Genomic DNA, 12772 nt, shown 5'->3' with positions numbered 1-12772 from the left:
TTTTTTTTTTTTTTTACATACATACTATTGATTCCTACACCTTGGGAAGAAGAATGTTCTGTGTTGACACCAATTCTATCTCAAAATGGACACTGAATATTTCATTTTTAATCCTTTGCTTATTGCAAATTCACCATAAATGACTCATTCCATTGATACAGTATAAACCTTTTATAAAAACAGAATAACCCACTGACATCTAACAATCCAGGTCAGTGTAAAGCTCACTTTTGATGTGGATCGTTACCCACAAACGCAGTCAAGCTGTTAGCTACCTGCTCTTCCTTAGGAGTTTTCAAGTTGCTGATATTGCCGCAGGCCTCTCCACAAATTCTGTCATACATCGGTGCAGCCAAGATTCTGCTCACAAAGTTTCCTAGCAGCTACCCAAAATGACTTTTATTTCCACATCTAATTTGCTAGTAAGAGTAGGAATAGAAATAAGCTTTTGACTTTCAACTTTACAGTCAGACAAAATCTCTTGCTAGCCTCAGGTCAATGGTATAATGAAGGACTGGTGAATGTAATAGGTTGTGTATCATTTAGCACGGTGGCAAATGAAGCCATTACTACTGTTCAAAAAAGGCCCCAAGGCCATCCTATTATAAAGAGATAAATGACATGGAGTGACAGAACTAGAAACAGACCAGGAGATACCATTGCTCTATGAGATCACAAGTCAGAAAGAAGGGACTGGGCTGAAATAAAACGACAGAACACGTGAAATGTCTCTTTTGTAATTTTAATTGAAGCAATCCTATTTATTTTTTTTAACTCGCTCTTATAAGCACCAAATTTTAATATCTAAGTCAATTTTTGGGGAAAGAAACACCATCAAGATCATCCCTCCAGCGAAACAACGATGTTCACTCCTCCAAATATCCAAATTGAAGATCTACGAAAACAAAAACAAAAACAAAAGCCCACAGAGAAATAAAAAGGAACAAAAATCACATTCTAATGGCGGGGGGAGGGGAGGTCAGTGCATTTAGCAGTCTTCGCTGTGCTGTCTAACCATCCTTCAGCTGACTTTCAAAAAAAAATAACACCCTAAGCTCATCAAAATATACATTTGCCATTTGCTTGTTTAAATTAAAAATAATTATTAAAACAAAGGAAAACTTTAAGGAATTCACAATCAATTGCCTGACTAATTTCGATGTCATGTACAGCATATGGAGGTCAGGAAGGCTATTTGCAGCACATGTGATTAGGGGCTATTGATCTTCAAGGTTTAGCTTTCTTCCAAACAGTGTAAAATACCCACCTGGACAGGGAGTCAAGGAATAAAAGCAGGTAATTCAAGGAAGAAAAGGCATCACTTGTAATTCGTTTGCTGGCCTACAAATTGAAAGATGGATGAAAACCTTCATGGCTTAGAGCACTGTGGGAATGAGAATGAAAGCCTTTGAATAAGGTCACTCTGCAGCCTGGGGACATCCCCACCACCTGGGATGTCTGAAGGAGGTACTGAGTGGACAACAGAAGGCTAAAGGAACACAAATATTCTCTCAGGTAACACTACCGATCCAAAGTCTCACAAGTTTTAGGGAATTAGTATGGGAAGGAAAGGAAGGAAGGAAGGAAGGAGGAAAGGAGGGAGAGATGGAAAGCTGGGGTAGCAGGAAATGCAAGGAAGGGAGAGAAGGGGGAGGGAAGAGAGGGAAGGAGGAGGAAAGGGAAAAAAGGTCAGAGGAGTAAAGGAGAGGGAAGGAAGGAGGAAGAGAGAAGAACTAGCAGGTGGAAGCCTTTGCCTCAAATGTTATCAACTGATTTCTCGAATCTCCAAACACGCAAACACAGGCCTGACAAATATGCTGAGGGGAACCCTAAATGAAGGTGGACAGTTGGTAGGAGATGCTGAAGCTCTGTACAGGCTGTGGAGGGACACGGCCACCCAGCAGGCAGAGTACTCCCCCTCCTCACGTGGAGGATCCAGAGGGTTCTCATTGCCTCTTGCTGGCCATCTGGTCTCAGCAGGCAGTCTGCGCTGCCGGGCTCTGCCCCAGTCTGATGGGACCAGGCTTCACTGGAGGTCAGCAGCAGTCGCAGAGCAACCTTGACAGCAAAAACAAAACAAAACAAAACAAAACAAAACAAAAACCTGCCGTCACAGGAACCTGGACTTGGCAACAGCAGATGAGGAAGCTGTTGTCTGCAGACTATAGCCCACAGCTGTGTCGTGGCACAAATTTCCAATGATAATGCTCTCATTTCCTTTTTTCTCCATGTTTTATTTCTCTAGACTAACTTTACTAAGTGGAACAGAGAACACCAACGTTAACTGTGCAGTCCCCAACATCATTCTACTTCTCGATTTCTACTGCAAATTAGCATCAAGTGTAGAAACTAGTATTAACATCAGGTAATTTTAATGTTAAGAGTAGAATGAGTGTCTTTAGACATTTTACCTGCCACAGGTAGGGTGGTTATTTTAGACTAGGGCTTCTCAAACTTTTTAGGTGCACATAAATCCCTGGGAAGGCTGGTAGAACAGGTCACTGGGCCCCCACCTCCAGAATTCCTCTGACTGGGCAGCAGGTTGGGGTGGGACTTGAGAATGTCCATGTCTAACTAGTTCTTGAGCGATGCTGCAGGTCTGGCAACATCTTTGAGAACCAATGCTTTAGACCAGTAGTGCTTGATCATTAAAAGCACCTGGAAAGCTGTGGCAAGCCCCCCCAAAACTTTTGAGAACGGGAGTCTAGAATCTTAGATTTTATTTAAAGCTTCTCGGGGGATTCCAATGTGCACCGAAGCTTGAGAACCAGGGCTTTATATACTCTACGGCTAAGCTAATTGTTTATTATTGGGATTTAAATTTTTTAACTGGCATAGGATTTACTTGGGTGCTTTGATCTGGCAACAGAATGTCATGGTCAAAGGATACAATTCCAAATATGAAGGGACACAGACGATCTCCTTTGAAAATTCCACAGGACAATACAGGTGCCCCAGCTGTTCTTCATAGAGCGACAGCGCTTCTGTCAGATTGACACAGTTCCCCTAAATCAAAGAGAGATAAGCAAATGGGATTCTTGAGTCCTTCCAAGGGCCCCACTCATCTGAAGGTCGTTAATAAAAGAGAACATTTCCAGCTTTAGATAAAAGTTCATCTTTAAAAACAAGATAAGGCTTCTGTATTTTCACAAATCACACTGCATTCTATTTATAGACCCATTAGAGCTCGTTATCCTTCTACCTCATTGACCAAGCCATTGCAAATTATTAGAATATGAAATGATAGAAAGCAGTGAAACCAATTTCTTATTAGTGACACAGTCACTGAATTGAAACTATGCAATTTGCAAAGATTCATACAAATAACACATTCAAAGGAAATTTTCTCAATAACAGTCACCATTATGTTATAAACGAAGTATCAAAAAGATAGTGTCCTTGATTTCCACAATGGTTTAAACTACAATTCTCCTAAGAGTCTAAAATGTTGACACAGAACTATATTCACCCTTATTTTTTTCCTAGAATCTGTGTATAAGAGAACAAAAGTCTATTCAGGATATATATGCTAGGGATATCACCCAGTTGCACATCTTATCAAAAACTTTCTCTCAACTTCATTATTCTAGCATTCCTCCCTTTCCAGTCACCCCATTTTCAGCATCTCCAGCAGCTAGGGGTAGTCAATGAGATATACTGCAAGTTTGCTGGTAGCTGCTGGAAAAGCTTTTGATTCTAAACAAAGAGAGAGCCACCCGCCTCTTCAACTTTCTTCCAAGCTGTAACCTAGATGTGATATTTGGAGCTGCAGCAGCCATCTTGTGACCGTAAGGAAAAAAAGGTGAAGAGAATTCAAGAGATGCCAGCCAAGGTATAGCAGAGTTGCTGAATGGATACAGTATTTGCCCAACTCTAGAGCAATGTTTCTAACTCCTTAATGTACATATGATATCATAGGGGACCTTGTTAAAATGTAGATTTGGATTAAGTCTGGGGAAGCCTTTATCATCCTTTTAGCACAATTTTCCCCAAATGCTTTTTATTATGAATTTAGAAAACAAAACTGGTATTTATATAAAGAGATTAAAAGGAAATACCACCTATTTCCTTTTAATCTCTGAAGCTGGTATTCACAAGACTACTGAATCCAGGTGGCTGATTCCATTTCTTAAGAAAGTTACTCTTCACTGGGCGTGCTGGCTCACGCCTGTAATCCCAGCACTTTGGGAGGCTGAGGCAGGTGGATCACTTGAGGTCAGGAGTTTGAGACCAGCCTGGCCAACATGGTGAAACCCTATCTCTACTAAAACTACAAAAACTAGCCAGGCGTAGTGGCATGCACCTGTAATCCCAGCTACTCAGGAGGCTAAGACAGAAGAACCACTTGAACCCAGGAGCTGGAGGTTGCAATGAGCTGAGATCGTGCCATTGCACTCCAGCCCGGGAAACAAGAGCGAAACTCCAATTCAAAAAAAAAAGTTACTCTTAATTTGCCTCAAAATAGCTAAGTATAATGCAAGATGAAAATTATTTACAAATAAAGGCAGCCTGTGATGTAAGAACTCCCAAGAATGGCTTTCAAAACCAACCAGCCAGCTAGTCACGGACAAGAGATTAGAATTATTCTGAGAGCTGGCCTTGATGGTTTTAACTTAGCACATTCACTCAACATGACGTCATCCTTCAGTGCCAGACTGTTTAGTAACCCATCATCTAGGGTCCCGCAGTGGGATATGGCCATGGTCAAAGTGCCCTTTGCCAGCATGTAATTTGGTTTCAACATCAAGTTCACCATGAGAGCATATAAACACCACACGTGTAATTTAAGATTCACAAATAGAAAACTGCCCAGTTGTTTTTAGATCACCACTGGGGAAGCTATAGAATGAAAATGCCACCAAGGTGCACAGTAAATGGCTTTGCCATGTTAAAATTGACACCACACTCTCTCTTTATAGAGGTTATATGGGAAGACTTCCTTACATAGACTGTGGTAAGAAAATAGGAAAGTTTCAATTTGTTCTTTCCCAACATTGTCAAGAAGTTTCAAAAAAGAAGAAAACACACACCACAAATAGAGACCTACCCCAAAAAAGTAACACGATACATTTCACTTTCCTGTCTATTTAAATGGAATGACATTTTTTCTTTTTAAGAGAAACAAATGGGAGATAAATAAAAATCTAATAGCAAAGAATTAAGCACCCATTAAGGATAAGAAAAACGGATAGAACAAGGGGTGGGGCCACACCTGGCATTATCGAAGAAAAAAGGGCTCACTGCCCAATGTTCTAGAAGTCAGTATTACGACACTGGGATTTTAAGAAAAGCAAAGCTTATTTTAATTTCTTTTCAGAGACAGGGTCTTGCTGTGTTGCTCAGGCTGAAGTACAGTGCTGTGATCACAGCTCAGTGCAGCCTCAAACTCCTGGCCTCAAGCAATCCTCCTGCCTTAGCCTCCCCAAATGCTGGGATTACAGGCATGAGCCACTGAGCCTGGCCTAAGAAAAGCTTTTTATTGTAAGTCAACTAACAAAGAGACAAGAGTCCAGCTTAAATATGTCTCCCTGCGTTGGGCTTAAAGGCAGTCCTTTTATTAGAAAAGGTTTAAGGGGCTGGGTGCGGTGGCTCACACCTGTAATCCTAACACTTTGGAGGCCAAGGCAGGCAGATCACTTCAGGTTAGGAGTTCGAGAGCAGTCTGGCCAACATGGTGAAATCCCATCTCTTCTAAAAATACAAAAATTAACCAGGTGTGGTGGCGCACACCTGCAATCCCAGCTACTCGGGAGGCTGAGGCAGGAGAGGTGCTTGAACCCAGGAGGCAAAGGTTGCAGTGAGCAGTGATCGAGCCACTGTACTCCAGCCCAGGCCACAGAGTGAGACTCCATCTCTGTCTCAAAAGAAAAAAATCTTAAGGGGTAGGTTCTGAGATTTGCAGGTGATTGATTTGTGGATGGAAAGGAAAGGGTAGATCTGGAAAATCCTCAGGCACGTATGGTTGTCTCTTTCTGCCCACTAATGGGTCTTGTGTGCAAACTTGAGGGCAGGGAAGTGGTTAGTATGAAGCAAGTGGGGAAAACTTAGGCTGTGACATCAGCAAGCTTATTCTGTGCAAATTCTAATGGGCCGTATTGGTTTTAACAGATTTTAGCCAGTGATTTTCTCTCTTAAGTGGAGGAAGCTTCAGTGTTTCAGCAAGTTGTTTCTTTTTTTACCTGCAATCCTGCAAACTCAGATTTTATTAGTCATTGGTTTATTTAACCCTTTGAGGCTTCACTAGGGGATTAAATCCAAATTCGATAGCTTCAGTTCTAGAAAGTTCTTTTCCCCATGTTAGGTGTGGACAGGTGACATTTGCTTTTGTTTATTTTAGAGGTGGGGTCTTCACTATGTTGCCCAGGCTGTCCTCAAACTCCTGGGCTCAAGCGATCCTCCTGAGTAGTTAGGATTACAGGCACATGACACCTCAGTAACAGGTATAGAAGAATACATCCTTAGCAACTTTTATCAAGTTCAAAAGCAAGTAAAATTACATAGTATAATGATTTAGGAAATCATACATGTAAGAACCATCTAGAAGATACAGAAACGGAAAAAAGTGAGACCAAGGATGGGTTGCTTCCAGAAGACAAGCAGGAACGAGAGAGAACTATAACTTACAGGTTTTTTTTTAATGGGGCTGGAGGGAGACAAGAGAGGAAGGTCAAGTCCCAGGATCTGCCTCCTAGGTTCCATGAAAACACTTCCTCCCCAATTCAAATTCTGTTGGCCCACCTTGATTCCCACACCCCTCCACGATGCATTCCCCAGCTTCCTGGGATGCTGACAAGGCTGCGTTCAGGCAGCCACAGTAACACCAATGACATCACAAACTCACTACTGTGATGCTAGCAGTTTTGGGTGGGAACATTTAGCTTCTGTAAAACACATTTTCATCCCACCCTTAACGTGACTCCAGTTCTAAGCTGCACACTTGGGCAAAGTGGGTGGGCATGCCAGGAATCTGGGTTACCTCCTAAGCATGTCACCTGGCAGTTAAAAAAAAAACTGCCCTGTGGCAACTACATCAATACATCCTGAGTCAAATCACTTGCTTTTTGACTTCATTACTACTTCTTGAAAGGGCTATACATGCCTGTCCACGTAAATCTTACCATGTGACACTGTCAACCACCAAATGTACTGAATGAACCCCAGGTGTTATATAATGAGATTTTTTGTGGTTCCAACTGTAATGAACATGGGGACAGAAAGCACGTCATATGTCTTTCGGACAATTCTTAGAAACCAAGACAGCCCTGGGTATACAATCCTTTTGATTTTGGTAAAAAGTCTATTGGCAAAGGCAAGATATCAAAGCCTGGGTCATTAATATTTACAAATGGGTTGTGGTAGTATTCTAAGCAAGCATTCTATTAGCTTTTCATACTAACATAATGGCTCTCCATAGGAGGCGGCCTGCCATGCCAATATTCAGAACAAAAGAACAACAGTCACACGATTGTAGTAGACAACAGGTGGAGTTAGTGTGGCTGTCTTCTTTTGTCCTGTCTTTTGTACTACAGACTGACTAGTTTGTAGTGGATCCAAATTTTTTTCAGCCTCCTTTTGTTCAAGATCCCAGAACCTCACATTTTTCCTTGATTTAAGCTGCTTGAGATTTCCTTCTATGTGTTTGCAGAAACCTAAAAGAAAAAATTCTGGCTGGGCACGGTCACTAATGGCTGTAATCTCAACAATTCAGGAGGCTGACGTAGGAGGATTACTCGAATCTAGGAGTTTAAGGCCAACCTGGGCAACATAGTGAGACCTCATCTCTACAAAAATTAGCCAGGCATGGCAATGGATGCCTGTAATCCCAGCACTTTGGGAGGGGCAAAGCAGGACGATCATTTCAGCCTGGGAGGTTGAGGCTGCAATGAGTGCCACTGTGCCACTGCACTCCGGCCTAGGCTACAGACCAAGAACCTAGCTCAAAAACATGAAAAGAAAAAAATTCCACATGCTCTGCTTAAAAAATGCCCATCATGGCTGGGCGCAGTGGCTCACGCCTGTAATCCCAGCACTTTGGGAGGCCAAGGGGGACGGATCACCTGAGGTTGGGAGTTCGAGACCAGCCTGACCAACACGGAGAAACCCCATCTCTACTAAAAATACAAAAAAATCAGCTGGGCATGGTGGTACATGCCTATAATCCCAGCTACTCAGGAGGCTGAGGCAAGAGAATCGCTTGAACCCAGGAGGTGGAGGTTGCAGTGAGCTGTGATCGCGCCATGGCACCCCGGCCTGGGCAACAGCGAAACTCCATCTCAAAAAAAAAAAAAAAACCACCATAGGAAAGTCCAACTTGCTTCTTTACAGTAAGAAAGCTTCATTTGAGCATGTTTCACTGCAGGTTTCCTATAAGACAGGGGTCAGCAAACTTCCTCTGTAAAGGGTCAGATAGAAAATATTTTAGGCTCTGTAGATCATACAGTATCTACCACAACTACTCAGCACAAAAGCAGCCACAGACATTATGTAATAAATGGGCGTGTCTGTGTGCCAAGAAAACTTTACAAACAAGCAAGCAGGCGGCCAGATTTGGCCCAATGTTTGCAGACTCCTGCTTTGAATAGTTATATCCATCTACAACATGTTTGTAAAAATCATTTCTAAATCTTGGGATGGTGGGGGACACACTCCATTTACAGATAGGGCTTTGCTCTCCTCAAAGTTTCCCAACATTTTCACCAAGCGCAAAGTCTAAGATTAAGCACAATGTGCCTGCAGGTCTTGCACGCAGAGGGAAGAGGGGAACAACAAGATAGGCTGGAGCCTGAATCAAGGTGTCTCTTAGAATTGCTGAGTTGTTTTCAGCATTATTAATCTCAGATTCCATAAAATGTCCAGGATAGGGTCTGCTTGCAAACACCTCCTCAGGAGGATAGAGTTAAAACCTCTACCTGTTCCTGACTTTTTTTTTTTTTTTGGAGACGGAGTCTTGCTCTGTGGCCCAGGCTGGAGCCCAGTGGTGCAATCTCGGCTCATTGCAACCTCCGCCTCCCAGGTTCAAGCAATGTCCTGCCTCAGGCTCCTGAGTAGCTGAGATTACAGGCTCCTGCTACCATGCCTGGCTCATTTTTGTATTTTTAGTAGAGATGGGGTTTCACCATGTTGGCCAGGCTGGTCTCGAACTCCTTGACCTCAGGTAATCCAACTGCCTCGGCCTCCCAAAGTACTGGGATTACAGGCGTAAGCCACCACACCTGGCCTGTTCCTGACATTTAAATACAGTATACTAATACTGTGTTTATTTTTGAGTCAAGGTCTCACTCTGTCACCCAGGCTGGAGGGCAGTGGCATGATCATAGCTCACTACAGCTTCAACCTCCCAGACTCAAACTATCCTCCTACCTCAGCCTCCAGAGTTAGGACTACAGGCATGCACCACCATACCCAGGTAATTTTTTAATTTTTTTGTAGAGATAGTCTTACTATGTTGTCCAGGCTGGCAGTACTTTTTTTTTAAAAAATGGAGGAGGGGATTTTCCTGTGAACTCAGAATAATTCAGAGATCCAGAGTACGATGCTATGTAAGTGTTTATCTTATGTTTATGAATCAAGGAATTTTGTACCAAGAGACTAGATTATCAATTAGCTGTCTTTGCTGTCATTTTCAAAATTTTGTTAAGGATTTCAATAGAAGATATATATGTATATTTTTAACACCAAGAAATGTAATCTTTAAAGTTTTAGAATCCCCTAGAGAATGAGAAAAACACCACAATCTGCTTCCATCTGGTGGCAGGAGTTCACAGTACAGCCAGAGCTATTTCATCAAGTGTATGTTGATGAGGGGAGGGGAAAAAAAGAAAATCAGTCTGTGTCTCCATCAGGTGGCAGCAGCTCATACTACAGCGAAAGACCAGGGCTGATAACTCATTAATTCCCAACAGAGGACAGGTCCACTTAGAAGCTTACTGTTTGAAAGAACATAAACCAATGATGCCGCTCTATCCTTAATAAATTTCAAAAATGTGCATTCAGATTTCAAAATATAAAAATCTTAGAGTGTTTTGAGGAAAAAAAACTGTTAAGCAGCCTACCTGTGTAAAATATTTCCCATCCTGTTTCAACACTTTCATTGAGAGGTCAAGAATCAGTCTGAGAAACTCCCATGTGGAATCTGAAGGTTTAAAAGAACAAGTTTCATAAATATGGGTTTGTACGTATCCACAACATCTGAAGTAAAATATTCAAATACTCAATACCAAAAGGGGAAGAAGGAAAAGAGGCACGAGTGTGAGACCCACTCACTATTCAAAGAGCTTGTTCATGAATGATAATGAAATTGATTTTGGATGCCAAAATCACATCCACCTAGCACTGCTCTCAAAATACCAATAGATTCGACACAAAGGCAGTGGCCGAAACGTGAAAGAAAACTGCTTTAAATAAGGGGGCAAGCAGCAAAATCCTGAGAGAAATTCAGAGTCTGCAAACTCAGCAGGAACTCGAGTTTATAGAAAAAACATGAACTAGCTGTGATTTTGAACAAATATATGGTTGGAGAAAGGGAATTATCTCTGTTGTTAGATAAGTGACCAATCTGCACCAATACAGGTTGAAAATCACATAAATTAAATACATTATCAAATGATTTACCATCTCAATAATGTAATGAGTCATTTTATTTCATTTTTGTTTCAAATGACTGAATGAGTTTCCTCATTTAGTGGCGGAACAGCAATTGAAGCCAAATCCAGTCACCTTTCCACTATGGACCTCAATTTAACTCCCTAAAAATGTGAGAGAACTAGACAGTCTCTAAGATCCTTTCGCCCTCACATGGTGCCCAGAGAAACATTTCCATCATAAGTATCTTGGTTTAAAAAAAAAAAAATCTACCTTCTTCTGGAGACGTGGAGATTGGAACAGCGGTCAAATCATTAATCACATAATCAAATTCTCTCCCTTCTTTGGCATACCTCTTCAGTACCGGAATACAGTCTTCTATTAGAACCTTCCAGAAAGAACAGGAATAGATGAGTAAGCCAACATGTGGATGTAGTTAAACAAAAAACAATAGTAAAGGAAGGAGGAAAAAAACACCAAGTGGGGGCTTATATCCACAGCTATCCACAGTATCTGCTAGAGGAACCAAAAAACTTTCATCTATGTCTGTTAATAGCAAAAATTAAGTGCTTACCATATATGCTTTATGTGCCTTCTCATTTCAATAAAGCAACAATACTAGAGGCACTATTATCCATTTTACCAATGCAGAAACAGACTTGAGGTGTTATCCAGCTTGCCCACAGATCCACGAAGTATACCTATTACCATCTGAAAGCCAACTACATACTTTCATCTCTAATCTATACTGCCTCTCCTACCACTATTTGTATTATCTTCTTTTGATTTTTCTTATTTTTTAAAATTAATAAACTATTTTTTAAAAGTTTTTCTAGAGACAGGGTCTCACTATGTTGCCCAGGCTGGTCTTGAACTCCTGGGCTCAAGCAATCTGCCTACCTTAGACTCTCATAGTGCTGGGATTAGAGGCATGAGCCACCGTCCCCCAGCCTAATTTTTCTTTTATACTAAGCACTGAATGACTTCATTGTTTATGGATTTATTTTTGCATGTTACTCAAAGTATAAACATGTTGTTCCTCAATTTTCTCTAGTGCTTGGCTACTGCTAATAAAGCTATATATAACAGTTCCCACCGTCATATATAACAGCTCCCACCATCAGAGTCAATCAAGAGTCCAGCTGGAATTCCCATACAGATCATACATAGTCAATACAGGAAAGAAGTTTGAGGTCAGCTGTATATTTGAAGTACTGAGGCTCTATGCTGGGGACACATCTGGATCTAAGCAACATCCTGAACTAAACGGGAGTTACTGTCATCTTTTAGTTTTCTAATTAAAAAAAAAATACATTAAGTAAAAGAAAAATTACATATAATAGTCAGAAATCAAGAGTTTAAGAGTTTGCCAGGCCAGGAGCAGTGGCCCAACACCTGTAATCCCAGTACTTTGGGAAGTTGAGGTGGGCAGAACACCTGGAGCCCAGGAGTTCTAGAGCAGCCTGGGCAACATGGTAAAAGCCTGTCTCTAGAAAAAATAGAAAAACCAGCTGGGCCTAGTGGTATGTGCCTGTAGTCCTGGCTGCTCAGGAAGCTGAGGTGGGAGGATTGCTTGAGCCTGGGAGTTCAAGGGTGTAGTGAGCCATGATCATGACATCACTGCGCTCCAGCGCTCCAGCCTGAGTGACAGAGCGAGACCTTGTCTCAAAAAACAAAAACCAAAAACCAAAAACCAAAAACAGTTCACCGCAATTCCCTAAAATAACCTAGCCCATGTTGTTTCTCATCATTCTTCTTATAGCCTCACAGTTGTAAGAAACTGGGACTTCTCTGTCCTATTGTTTTATAACTTGTCTCACTTAATGCATCATACAAGTACCTGTGGAGGTACTAACACCACAGTTGCCTTCAATTCACTATGAATCCTGTTTGATATGCTCACAATTTTTCCATACGTTCACACAGATTCTTACAAATACTTGCACAGAAACACAAATGTATGTGCTCTTTTGTAAAATTTGGATCACGCACACCATTCGGAACTTGAACATTTTCACCGAACATCTCTCCAGGTAATAACACACATTTTTAAAAATACGCCATTCCACTAAAAACATTCTTTCTGTTGTCATTGCCAAGCCTTGGCCACTACAAGCACATCTGTAATAAAACCTTGTAGTGACACCTTTTTAACTGTGCGCTGGGTGCTCAAACACAGGGTAGAAGCCAT

General features: G+C 41.5%; 1 protein-coding gene across 1 annotated transcript; it reads right to left on the bottom strand.

Annotated features, from left to right (window-relative positions):
* Window positions 1-726: 726 nt before the first annotated feature.
* On the bottom strand, window positions 727-11005 carry LOC113220634 (spermine synthase-like; the record flags this gene model as incomplete). Its single annotated transcript, XM_026449965.1, has 4 exons — window positions 727-1267; window positions 2891-3006; window positions 10053-10132; window positions 10855-11005. Coding segments are annotated over 4 exons (387 nt in total), but the record flags the coding sequence as incomplete, so codon positions are not given.
* Between the last annotated feature and the right edge of the window lie 1767 nt (window positions 11006-12772).

The sequence above is a fragment of the Piliocolobus tephrosceles genome, unplaced genomic scaffold (assembly GCF_002776525.5).
Source record: "Piliocolobus tephrosceles isolate RC106 unplaced genomic scaffold, ASM277652v3 unscaffolded_7503, whole genome shotgun sequence".
Lineage (NCBI taxonomy): Eukaryota > Metazoa > Chordata > Mammalia > Primates > Cercopithecidae > Piliocolobus > Piliocolobus tephrosceles.
Note: the sequence above shows the minus strand (reverse complement) of the source record. Positions and strands in the feature narration are given on the sequence as shown.